This window comes from Pinus tabuliformis, chromosome 8 (assembly GCF_031772625.1).
Source record: "Pinus tabuliformis cultivar Carrire ecotype Pingquan chromosome 8, CPIR1, whole genome shotgun sequence".
Taxonomy (NCBI): Eukaryota; Viridiplantae; Streptophyta; class Pinopsida; order Pinales; family Pinaceae; genus Pinus; species Pinus tabuliformis.
Window position 1 is genome coordinate 960,491,728 of NC_142294.1, and position 12,714 is coordinate 960,504,441.

Below are 12,714 nucleotides of genomic sequence, written 5' to 3' on the forward strand. Positions count from 1 at the left end.
TGTAACAAATTAAATGACTTAAAATACCATTTTTATGGAGTTTCCAATATTGTGAAATTTGTCAATAACAATGGAATATAAAAGAACTCCAAACTTTTTTCAAAAGAACTATAAAAAAGTGTTATCATTTGCAAAACTTTCAACTTCAAATTTTATGAGATGATTCTCAATAAAATTATGATATTTCAATAATAATTACTTTTAGTTTCCTATTTTTTTTATTTTTTTTATAGTGATACACAATGTTAAAATCATTAACATTATCATTCTTAAATTAATTATAACTTCTCATGATGTTTCTTTTGCATAATTATGACTTTTTGTAATTGTTCCTTTATATTGTTGACTATACTCTTTCCATCAACTTGTTGACTATACTCTTTCCATCAACTTAGCATGTACATTAATTTCCTTACCTGCATTGCTAATTCACTAGACTTGCCACATTTGACATCACAAGTATTCGATAGAAAACATTTACTCAAAACTATACCAAGAGGATGATCTTGTTGAAATGCTTAAGTTAATAAAACATATAAAACCATTAACATACAAAATATGGTTTTGAATTAAATATTCAAGGTAGTTACTATTAAAGTCAAAACAATACAATAATGCCAAATAATTTAAAATATGCATGATTCAAATCATTTCCACGTCATGTTTAGGTAGATCGTTCTTTTGAATACTATAAGGCCATATTGTGGATTGATTAATATCACTGTAGTAGGCTGTTATAGTCTTTAAATTATCATTCACATAGTTCTTCTCAACCTGCAAACCAATGACTTTTATTGTTAGCATTATTTTCTCTTTTAATCTAAACTTTAAGTTTTTCAAAATTATAAACCTTAGACAAAAAGCAACAAAATAAAGAAAGAAAAGTGCAATATGTAAATTTGTAAGAAAATGTTCAAACAAGAGAGCTTCTTGATATAATACCCTGGAAGCTTCTATATGGTTCCACTATAAGCATTTAGACTTATATACTAACACTTACCTTAATAATGTCACTTGTTTTTTTGGCCACAAGGCAGGATTACCTTTATTATTGGAATCCAACTTGCATTCACAAATTCTTCCAACATTTAATTCACCATTTTTTAACATCTACTATGTTCCATATTTTTAATTGTTCTACAATTTGCTATCATCATGCTTTTACACATATTCCTTACACTTTCAAGTAAAATTTTGTGGTTCAAACTACATATTTCTTTATCTACTATTATTAGAGTTTTAGGGAGTTAGAAGATTATTTTGCAAGATGCTTTACCTATAAAGGTTTTTTTAACATAAGAGTTAATCAAATTTAATGAACAAGAATAATTACTAGTAAAAGACCAACCATGCGCAACAAATATTGATCAAACAAAAACAAATATCCATGAAATGGTATGGTGATTGAATCAATGTTAGGTAGGGTAAATTCACTTAAAATAAAGAGGTCAAGAATTTGTAAATGGTAAGTTAAGAGTAAAGGTAGGTCAAAATCTTTACAAAGGGAATAAAATTTAATTTATTGAAAATACCATAATAAGATTATCACTACTTATATCTAGTGCATTTTCAAGGGATTCAATGATATTGGCAAATCTATAACATATTTTCTAGATTTCTACGAAACATCACTGAGAGGGGAGGTGGTTAATTGGGTTGCTTATGTTTTCATTGACCTATCAAGGAGCAAGGAATATACATTAATGATATTCAAAGATAATTATGTATTACTATAAGGGGTGGTAATTCAAAGGTTATTATTACATTGAAGACAAATTCAAAGATCACAATGGTATATAAAAGGTTATTTAAACCAGTAAGAAGGATGATGGAAAGGGATATTCTAATTCAATTATCTATAATTAATATTGTACATATCCTAGTAATTCCATGAATCCATCAGTTCATTAAAAGATAATGTATGCTTTACAAAATATCTAATCATGTTAAATATTGGATTGGAAGAATCCATTTTATTAAGTAATAATTCTCCATGGACCTAACGTATATAAGAATCGAATGAATATAATATTACATTTGTTTTCATTTTTATTATAGTAGATCAACAAATCATAGTATTATTCAAATGATATGTAATGACATATTTCAAGATATGACCACCCACAATTATTTTATTAAGGTCTTGAGATTTAGAAGGTTTTGTTAAAATAATCCCAAAATGACTTACTTAACGCAGTTGAATCCCAAAATGATATCTAATATAATGCACTGCGTAAACCCCCTAATACTTAAATTCAAAAAGAGTGAAGGGATCTCTACTTGAATGGTTCATGAGGCACAATACTTGCTAAGATTTTGCAAATGGGGTAGCAAGCTAAGTGGGCTTGATTGTGGGGAAAACTCCACAGTTAAGCGCGCTTGAGCCAGAGGCGATCTGGGATGGGTGACCTCCTAGGAAGTCCTAGTTACCGGGTGCAAGCCCCGGAAGTGATGATTGACTCTATGTGATTCATTTCACTAGTTTCAATCCCACTTCTTCACCCCTGTGAGCATCACCCGATGTAATGATTGCTAAGTGAACTATTTAAAAATCATGAGAAATTAGTCAGTTATGACTACCTCTCATGGAAATGGTCATACGTGAATGACTTACTTAACACAGTTGAATCCCAAAATGATATCTAATATAATGCACTACGTAAACCCCCTAATACCTAAAATAATCATTTTGAAAACCTTCCTTATGAAAGGACATGTATAGTGTTTTGACATTTTAGATATATAAGCTCTCTCATTAATTGTGTGGGTTGATGTATGTAACTATTGAAATCTCAACACAATGTGTTGAATTTTTATATGATACTTGATAGCACTATTATTGTGAGAAATACTCCAAACATTTGTAGAATATCACTCATCATCATCCAAATCAAAACCAAGAAATTGGATCTAATTGATAAATCCATGAATAGGATCTCAAGCCCCTTAATAAGATTTCCCTATAGAGTTTAGAGTAGCGGATGAGATTTAACCTAGCTAGAATCTCTATAAAAACATGCAGATACTTTGACATGCCTCTCCACTCTTTTAGGTACTACATTTCTGTCCTCTTCAAATAAATACTCTTAAGACCACTCACTACTAAATTTGGGTGTGAAATAATGAACTTTTTTTTCTATTTTTCATCACATTAAAATATTTGAATTCAGATGTCTAACACTGGAATTCATTTACATTATATATAATATAAGACATTTGAATTCCATTTCCTTATTTAAAGGTCATTATAATTCCAACATCAGTATATTACATCACATAAAATAATTATTACATTACATTATATAGTATATTTTATATATAGTAAATTATACAAATTTAAGCATTTTGCATAAATTTTATGAAGCCCTTATTGGTTGTAATAATTTGCAAATTGGTATATTTAGTAACTAAATTAATGTTGGGTGTACTAGGAGGAAGGTCGATTCTAGCACTATGATAGCTATGTGAGGGTTTCATGCCCCAGAATTATGGAAGAGATTCAGTTGGTGACAATGTTAATCAGGATGAGGTCCACATGGTTTTTCATTCTTTCCTGGGAATATGTTGAGCACTCCATATTCTTTTTGTCAATCATAGATTGATATTAATCTTTCTACCCCCTATAATTTCACTATAATGATTGTAGAAAGGATAGTGTTATGACATATTTTGACACTCTTATTCTAAGATGCATGCATTATTATTTCTCCATAACTCCCTTGTACTTGCAAACCTCATCTCTCCTAAGAACTCTTCAGAAAACACTATGTTGGTTCATATATACTACTCTTGGTTTGGAATAACATGTAAAAGCATGTTTCTTTCAAGCAATGCACGTACATATGCTTGTTCCACTTCATTAACTCATTTATACATTCATAATGCACTAAAAAAATATAAATGTGCACAAAATCATGTGTTTTCAAGTAGGGTTTACACGTTTTACCGATTAATTACCACTGATGGCCCATAAGTAACCACCCCAACACAATCAAACAAGAGTATAAAAGAATACCTATGGTGGAGAGGAGGGACATCACCCTTATTTTGATGGACAAATGTTAAAGTCCATAAGCAAGCATTTCCTAGGATTTTAAAAAAACTCCTTTTATACGAAACCCTTGTTTCTTGATCATTTCACTTCCCATCTTACTTTAAGGAAAATATATCTCTTTCATTTTCATGTGTCGCGTAAAAGATAATGAGGAGTATACTTTTCATGGCCTATGTGGTGGTTCTAAGGCAATTCCAATAGTTATAACTGGGTGACAACTACTCTTTTAATTGGTATTCTAATTAATATAGATAACTTATTTCTTTTCTACTTCAAGTTCATTGTCTTTTGACTCATTTCATGGAATTTGGTCTTAATGGATTGATAGTGACTAGTTCTTTGGTTATGATTAGTCAAAGTAGTTAGGGTTTTATCTTGCATCTATTTTTTTTCTTGTCTCTTTTGAGTATAGGTCTACAAGTTAGGTTGTGGAACAAGGTTTTGGATTGGAACAACTTCTAAACAATAAATTCTCCAACCATAAAATTCCAAGTATGTACCCATAACTGAAGAACTATTTATAAGAATGCATGTTTCCCTTCTGCTTTAGGTTTGAAGTCTATGTTTTTCTCTCTTTTCGCTTTGATGTGATTTAAACCCTGATCATAGGAAGTATTTCTATTAATACATAGTCACATATCATGGAACTAACCCTGATCATAAGAAGTATTTATGTTGATACATAACCACATAGCATGGAACTATAAAGTGCATGACATTGATATTCTAAAGGGGAAGATTTAAAGAAAACAAAAATATAATATGATAGCTACAATTGAAGAAGAATCACTTGATACTAAATATGGGTTTGATGACAATGAAATAAAGAAGGCTTTCATGTTTTGAGAGGCCAAATATTTGAATACAGAAAGGATTCAAAGTGTAAGGCTTCAATAATGTAATAAAGTCGCACTATATAAGTGACTAGTCATTAAGTCTGACAAGTGTCACGTCTTTAATACATCATTAATATGGTTATTTTTATAAGGTTGTTATGATAGCTTAGATTACATAATAACCTATGAACTCTAGAGAAGAGATCAATGATATTTTATGTATGCTACATGGTTAATGAAATGAAAATATTATATTTTTGTATTCGTCTCTTTTGTGCTCGTGGTCTACTTTTTTCATAAAAAGCATGAATAAATTTACTTGAATGAGATAAATGGAATTGGAGAAGAAGAAGCAACACCAACATTATGAATATTCCCTTTCATTTACCAATGGATATTAATGATTCAACCTTGACTTTTATGGTGAGAATGAAGAAGAATATTATTGTTGGAAAAATGACATGTATATGCAGTTAGAATTCCTTCAAATCTGTAAAAGTCCCTTCAAATATGGTTTTTATCCTGTACTTGTATAACGTTGGTGTGTTTTCCTATGGCTAGAAGTGAAGAAAAGGGGGGGAATCTCTTTTTATAACTATATTTTGGTCCATTGCATTTATGATACCTTGAGAAATGCTAGGAAATGTGTCAAACATGATTATGACACGTGTCCTAAAACAAGACACCTATTAATCTTGTGTTCAACACATACATGTAGTGTGTCACTCATTTCACATGTTTGATACATAGGATACAAATAGGAAATTCTAGATGGACATGGTTTGTTTCTTGGTCGAAAAATGACAAATATACAATATAAAATGTCATAAATATCCCTCAAAGGATTAACGACTAAAGGGATAAATTCATGCCAAACATTATAAGATTTCTTATCACCTATTTGTAGTATGATTTTCTCACCAAAGTGATTATGAAATATGACATATAACTTATTTGATTTTGTTATCCACTATTATAGTTTTGGTTAATGGTAACCATTTTTTCTTTTGGAAAAATTTCTTCACTTCTCTATGATTTTTATATTTCCACACTTTCTTAGTAGGAACAAAGGAGAGAAGACTTATGACATCTCCAACTAGATCAATTTCCATTAGAGGTTGTTTGATTCCATCTTACACAAAGAGGTATAGAACTTTGATAATGTCCAAAAACATATCAAAGAGAGAAAGTGAAAGAAAGAGCAAGAGAAAATAACTAATCATCATCATAATGACATTCTTTCCACACTAGGCTAGTACAAGTACATTGACCTCATTTTATTGTTTCTACTCTTTCTTTCATTTTTTGAAAAATGCATCTTATATTTACAGAAAATTATCTACAAATAGAAAATCAAAAGCTATAAGTGTATATAGTGGAGCTTAGATCCTCTTTTGTAAAGCTACTAATGCACAAATAAACTTTTAATAATTTATTCAATTTAAATATTGAGACTCTTTAATCAATAATACACCCTTACCCAACAACAGGTGGAGTACCTCGTCATGCCACAACACAAAAAGCTAGTCAAGAATTAAGATCTTGCTCCAAGATAAAAATATAACCAGTATTCCAAAGGGAAAATATGATAGAATTTTGAAGCATTTCCAAATCCAGATGAAGGAGGAGAAAACTAGATAGCAACAATTATCAAACAAGGTATCAAACCAATGAATCCTTCCCCAAAAGAAAAATAAATAACCTTGAATATGCAGTCAACAACTCTTTGTCTTTTTATTTGGAAAATTACTTTTTGTATTCACATAAATATATTTACATCAAGAAAAAAAACCTAAAAATGGAAGGGTATATACAATGATATTTACATCCTCTCCCTAGAGCAACAAGAACATAAATAAAATACAAATACGCAGTAGGATCTACTAGTTTAGTATCCTTGATTTCAAAAAAAAAAAAAATCATACCCCTCTATACACATATGACATAAGGAAAACAAAGTACTAAACTCATTCTCAAAATATATTTGTACATAAGTTGTTAGAGATAAAAAATAGAGCCATGGTTCTCAAACCAAATACCATTAAGGTCTTGGAATCACCAAACCAAATTACAAGTGAGTGCAAGCCCCCCTACAGGATAGCTTCTTGCTTTATATAAATATGATCCCAACATGACAAAGAAAAAAGATTGTTCCATGATAGATGCTTCACCATTTTTGACTAGAGATAAGAAATACAAAAGATTGTCAAACAGGTTGCTTTTAGACAACCGAGGAAGGCCCTGATAAGTCACTAACCTTGTAAACACCTATAGTTTATTCTACACTTGCATTAACCACACATTACGTAACCTCCATATCCATAAACTCTTAGCATCATATGGACACATGTATAACATTAAGAATAGGTCCAAACTCATGGGACAAATATAAAATGGAGTACAACTTGTGCAAATGTTATTGAACCAATGAATATCCAAACCTCCACTACTAGTCATGCCAAATGTATCTTGGCATATGAATACCCATTTTGAATAAATGCTTTTGTAGGATGAGCCCAACCATATCAATGATGGTTGACTAATCTTCAGAAGAAAAGGCATACTCACAAGCTAAAGGGCATTGGTCCTTCCAAGAGAGAGCATTGCAATACCTCAAATCCCTCAAGAGAAAAAAAATCATGTTTTTTCTCAATCATTGAGATTGAAAATGAGGAAGATCAGTGATGCAAGCATCCTGTACCTCCCAAATCTAAAGCGGCCTTCTAGTCAAATCCAATCCTACATGACTGCCAAATATGTCTCCCCTCATCCAATCCCTCACCTATTTCCATCATGACTAGATATTCATTAAGTTAAAAGTGACTGCAATTGAAAATGATGGCGCAATGAAATGATACCACATTGTTTCTATTCTCTTTAGTGTCATTTCCATTGTATTTCCATGTATTCTCTATTTTTGTAGTCAATCGTTACATTTTTCATACAAAATACAAGATTTGTAAAGTTGCATTACTATTTAGATAATCAGATTTCACATAGAAATAATTATATAACAACATCAAAGTATCAACAACTGCAGTGCAATGTTCATATGAATGCTTCTCAATTTATTACTCACATTTGGGATTAAATTACTAAATTGAAGTCTAACTAACATTTGTATTTTAAATCCTATGTAGACATCAATGATAAATCACCAATGTAATGTTTTATTACAAAGTTCAATCCTAAATTATTTATTGCAATTATTATATATTCTTCATGTCGTGACCAATGAACATCACCAAGTTTGTGATCCTTTGCCCTCAAAAGATAAAAATTGGAGTTCTTTTTTCTCCTCATTTTCATTTGGAGCAATTGGGGATTCCATTATGTTTCAATATTTATGCAAGTGTTTGCAAAGTGCATAGTGTTTGACTATTATAGTCAATTTTTAATAGGGGATTGATAGAAGTCTATGGTCAACTTATTTTTTACCATCACTCTTTTGTGCTAAGTGGTTTTTATTTATTTATTTTCCCTAGGTTTGATGTAGAGAAGAAATTTGAGGTCCATGAAGATTTGATGTCTAATCTAAGGAATCTGAGTTTTATTATTCTAAAATCTCATTAAAATTCAAGCCATCATCATTTCCAAGAATATTTGGAAATATATGAAGCATAATTCACAGTGGGATGTTTATAGTCTCAACCTTGATCTGAAATTAATGTCAAAAATGATTTAGTACACTAATTGGAATTCTTAAACATAACTTCTCACTTCTCCGCAAATTCATTAAAAATTTTACTTAACGAGTTAAATCAACAATTTAAGAATGCAATTGAGAAGAGAACAACAAAGAAATATAGGCAATACTCTGCAAGTTTGTTAATAGATTTCACCCCTCTTGAGCTACGTCTCTAGGTCCGCTTGAAAAAAGGACCAATCCATTTAAAAATGATGAGATATTACATCAAATGTCTTCTTTACATCAATAATGGCCTCCAATCTACAATAAAGCTTTTAAAGTTCTTCATGAAAAAAAATGGTGTTAGTATGACAACCTTCTTTAGCCTCTTCTAGTAAAAATGAACCTATTTTTCCTATACTTCGTACAAAAAAACTATTGTATATGTTCTTCAAAATAACTTCACTCCATTATATTACTAGGTAATGGCCTATGGTCTAGTGGTAAGCTGAAGTTTGGAAGAGGATCTCATGATTTAGATCTCGTAATATGTCTTTATACTTTTTTTATATAGGTATATAATATATCAAAAGAATCATTTTATAATACATGCTTTGGCTCCAAATTCAAGTTGTCCTTTATGGTATTCATTGGTTCCAAAATTAAGTGCCAAACATATGGCTTTTATCCCTTGTTTTATTATCAACGTAACCACCAAATATTATTTAAATAAAGTATGTAATTTGAATTACCACATATAGACTTTGGGATAAATATAGGCATGTATTTCATGGTTTGGCTTCAAGCTTGGTACGATTTGCTTGACACGTACCCAGGTTTAGTTGAAATATTAAAAAAAAAAAATTGAATTCCATTTTTTATGGGCCTATTTTTCATGATTATGATATGATGAAAAAAATCCCACATGAATCTCAACAACTAAATTGCCACATCTTAACCACTTCTAGGTCCACATGCTAGCCAAACTATTCACATGCTGTCTTATGATTGGTCCATGTGTCAGCTTGTTATTCGTCATTATTGTTCCATGTGCCAACTTGTTATTTGTCCAAGCATCAGCATGTTATTGGCCATGTGTCAGTGTTGCTCATGTTTGTCTTCAACTCCATAACTTTTGCATATGATATCTATTTGAGCCCATTTAAATTATGTTGGAAATCTCTTAACAATCTCTTTGACATGAATATATTTTCATTAGCATTTAAAACCATCAAATTGGATCCGTTAGGAAATCCTCTTACATTAATCCTCCACACTAAGAAGCTTTTGGAACTCAAAAAGTTTGATTTCAATATATGATCAAGTGAGGGTATCACTTCATCACTTGTCTAACATCCATCCATCATGATACAACAACCTCTTCAAATATGAATACTCATCAATACTTTCACCATGCTCGTAAACAAGAAATATACAAAGACTTCTCATCAATTCATAAGCAATGGACATTCCCAATGCTATCAAAAGACTTGGCACATGCTTTGCAACAAATCCTTTTGATTATAACAATACCAATTGAAGACAAAGAACAATAGCACAGTACTTAGACATAACATTGTCTTCTTCTATATTGGACTTAAAGGCTAGGAAACTCATTGACTTTCCTTAAGACCTCAATTTTGTTTTTCATGTTTTTCCTCCAAAAGTAGCCAATGGAACTATGAAACCACTTGTACACATACCATTGATAAATGATAGACAATGGATCATATTATGCACATAAAAAATGCCAACCATTTAGTTGTTTCACTATCAAAACTAAAAGAAATATCCTAGCAATTACTTGAAGCTCTATCAACTTTTGTCTATCTTCCTTTTCAATGACCAATATCTTACATAGCTCCTCAACAACATTTGACTTGACTACCTAAGCAAATAAAAATCTATAATCAACCTTTGTCAATGGAATTTACACATGCATAGAAGAATGCATTATAGTTGAATAAAAAAAATAGGAGGAATCACTACAAAATTGGTGCATGCTATAGTATTTACATGCAAGCCTTGAGTCAAGCAAGCTTTATATTTATCATCACCCTTAGTTTTTACACGATTCCAAAATTCCTTCTAGCATTTACCAATCTTTTCATTTTTCCTATTGTAGCAAGAAACAAGTTATATTTCACATGCAAGCCTTGAGTCAACCAAGCTTTATATTTATCATCACCCTTAGTTTTTACACGAGTCCAAAATTCCTTCTAGCATTTACCAATCTTTTCATTTTTCCTATTGTAGCAAGAAACAAGTTATATTTCACATGATTTTCTCTTACCATATACTTGATCCCATCCTTTCCGAGATGACACTTGTTCTCTTCCATGTACAATATAGATTCCCTAGTATCATCCAAATAAAGACTTCCCAAAACAATTCCACAAATATCAAGTGGTAAAATATCTAACTCTACCTTTTCAATGAACTTAAAGGTAATTACAAATCTTAACTTGAATTGTTTAGACACCTCTAACTTGGCATCATCACATACCCATTCTAAAGGATATGATTTGGATGAAGCTTAGTTTCAAGCCATAATGTCTTGACAATTTCTTCAAAAAACATATTAGCCTACAAACCACTATCAAATAATGTATCAATCTTCATGTGTTTTGAGATGACTCTAATATGAAATAACTCACTTAATTTCTTTTCATCATGCATCATTTCATATCTTAAATAATGAGTGTTAGAACTAAAACTAGTAGAAGAAGATATATCTTATATTCCCATGGTTGTGATTTCGGTTTCATCATCTGAATTTGATCCAACATCTTGATGGATTGTAGCAATGATCTTCTTTTGCCCTTCTTATCCTTAAACCACTTTGGCTTTAGTTCTAGATGGAGTTTCCAACATTTGGAATTCACCACATCCTTCCTTTTTGCAATGTGAACAAGAAGGTATCTCATCTTCTTTCTTCGCTATAGCTATTTTTTTGCTTTACCCCTTACTTTTTTCTCACCTTCCATTGGCACTAAATTCATTTCCAAGTTGTCCTAGTTAATCTTTCCTCTTGACTCAATGTGAGTAGCTTGGTCAAAAAATTCAACAAGATTAATTGGGTTAAGCAATAGAATAGTATGTCTTAAATAGCTATGCAACCCACCAATATACTTCAAAGAGCTTCTTGCGTGTAAAGAGGAATTTCCAATGCTAATGCTCTCTTCTTGAACTCTTGAGTACTTGCACATTTTATCCTCTACCTTGTCTTATAATCTTCAAATTCATTATTGCTTGTTCCATATATCCTAACGATAAAATTTCTTCTTAGATATAGATATAAAGTCATACCAAGAAGATGTCATTTTACCTTGCATATGAAGCTCTTTCTGAACCTTGCTCTCTCACCATATTAGTGATGTGGCTCCTAGTTGAAGAGTTGCTAGCTAAAATTTTTCTTATTCATCCACAATAATTTGAAGCATGCAATAACATCAATTTTCCTAATCCAATATCCAATTTATTTGCATCAAGCTTGTCGTTATAGATTGGAAAACCAAATTTTACATCTAATTTTAACAAAAGACGTTCGGAATTTACCTTCTTTGGTTTTCCTTTTTTAGATGCAGATGAAGGTGGAGAAGAACAGGAAAGAGGAGGATGAGGACAAGGACAAGGAGTATAAGAAGGGTAACCACTAACTCGCACATATTTAACTTGCCTTTGGTATTTTACATTTTTTCTTCTTTTGACTCTTTAACAATGGATTTCATGTCAATAAAAGCAATAAAATAACATGTCTTAAATAACTATGCAACCCACCAATATACTTCAAAAGAGTTTCTCGTGTGTAAAGAGGAATGTCCAGTGTTAATGCCCTCTTCTTGAACTCTTGAGTACTTGCACATTTTATCCTCTACACTGTCTTAAAATTTGTGAATCCATTATTGCTTGTTTCATATATCCTAATCGATAGAATTGTTTCTTTGGTGTAGATGTAAATTCATACCAAGAAGATGTCATTTTACCTTGCATATGAAGATTTTTTTGAACCTTTCTCTCCCACCATATTAGTGATGTGCCGCCTAGTCATAGAGTGGCTAGTTGAACTTTTGCTTCTTCATCCACAATAATTTGAAGCCTGCAATAGATTTCGATTTGGCTAATCCAATATTCAATTTATTTGCATCAATATCGCCATTATGGATTGGGAAATCAAATTTCACATCTAATTTTAA

At 31.1% G+C, this 12,714-nt stretch overlaps 1 protein-coding gene across 3 annotated transcripts in view; it reads right to left on the minus strand.

Annotated features, from left to right (window-relative positions):
* Positions 1–498: 498 nt before the first annotated feature.
* Positions 499–12,714, minus strand: part of LOC149238661 (uncharacterized) — a 505,729-nt gene continuing 493,513 nt past the window's right edge. For 2 of the 3 annotated variants that reach the window (XM_089367018.1, XM_089367017.1), the window contains one exon: positions 499–774. In XM_089367018.1, coding sequence (XP_089223144.1) covers positions 643–774 — 132 coding nt within the window. In that variant the 3' untranslated portion in view covers positions 499–642. The remainder of the gene's footprint in view (positions 775–12,714) is intronic. The other variant, XM_089367019.1, reaches the window with a different exon arrangement.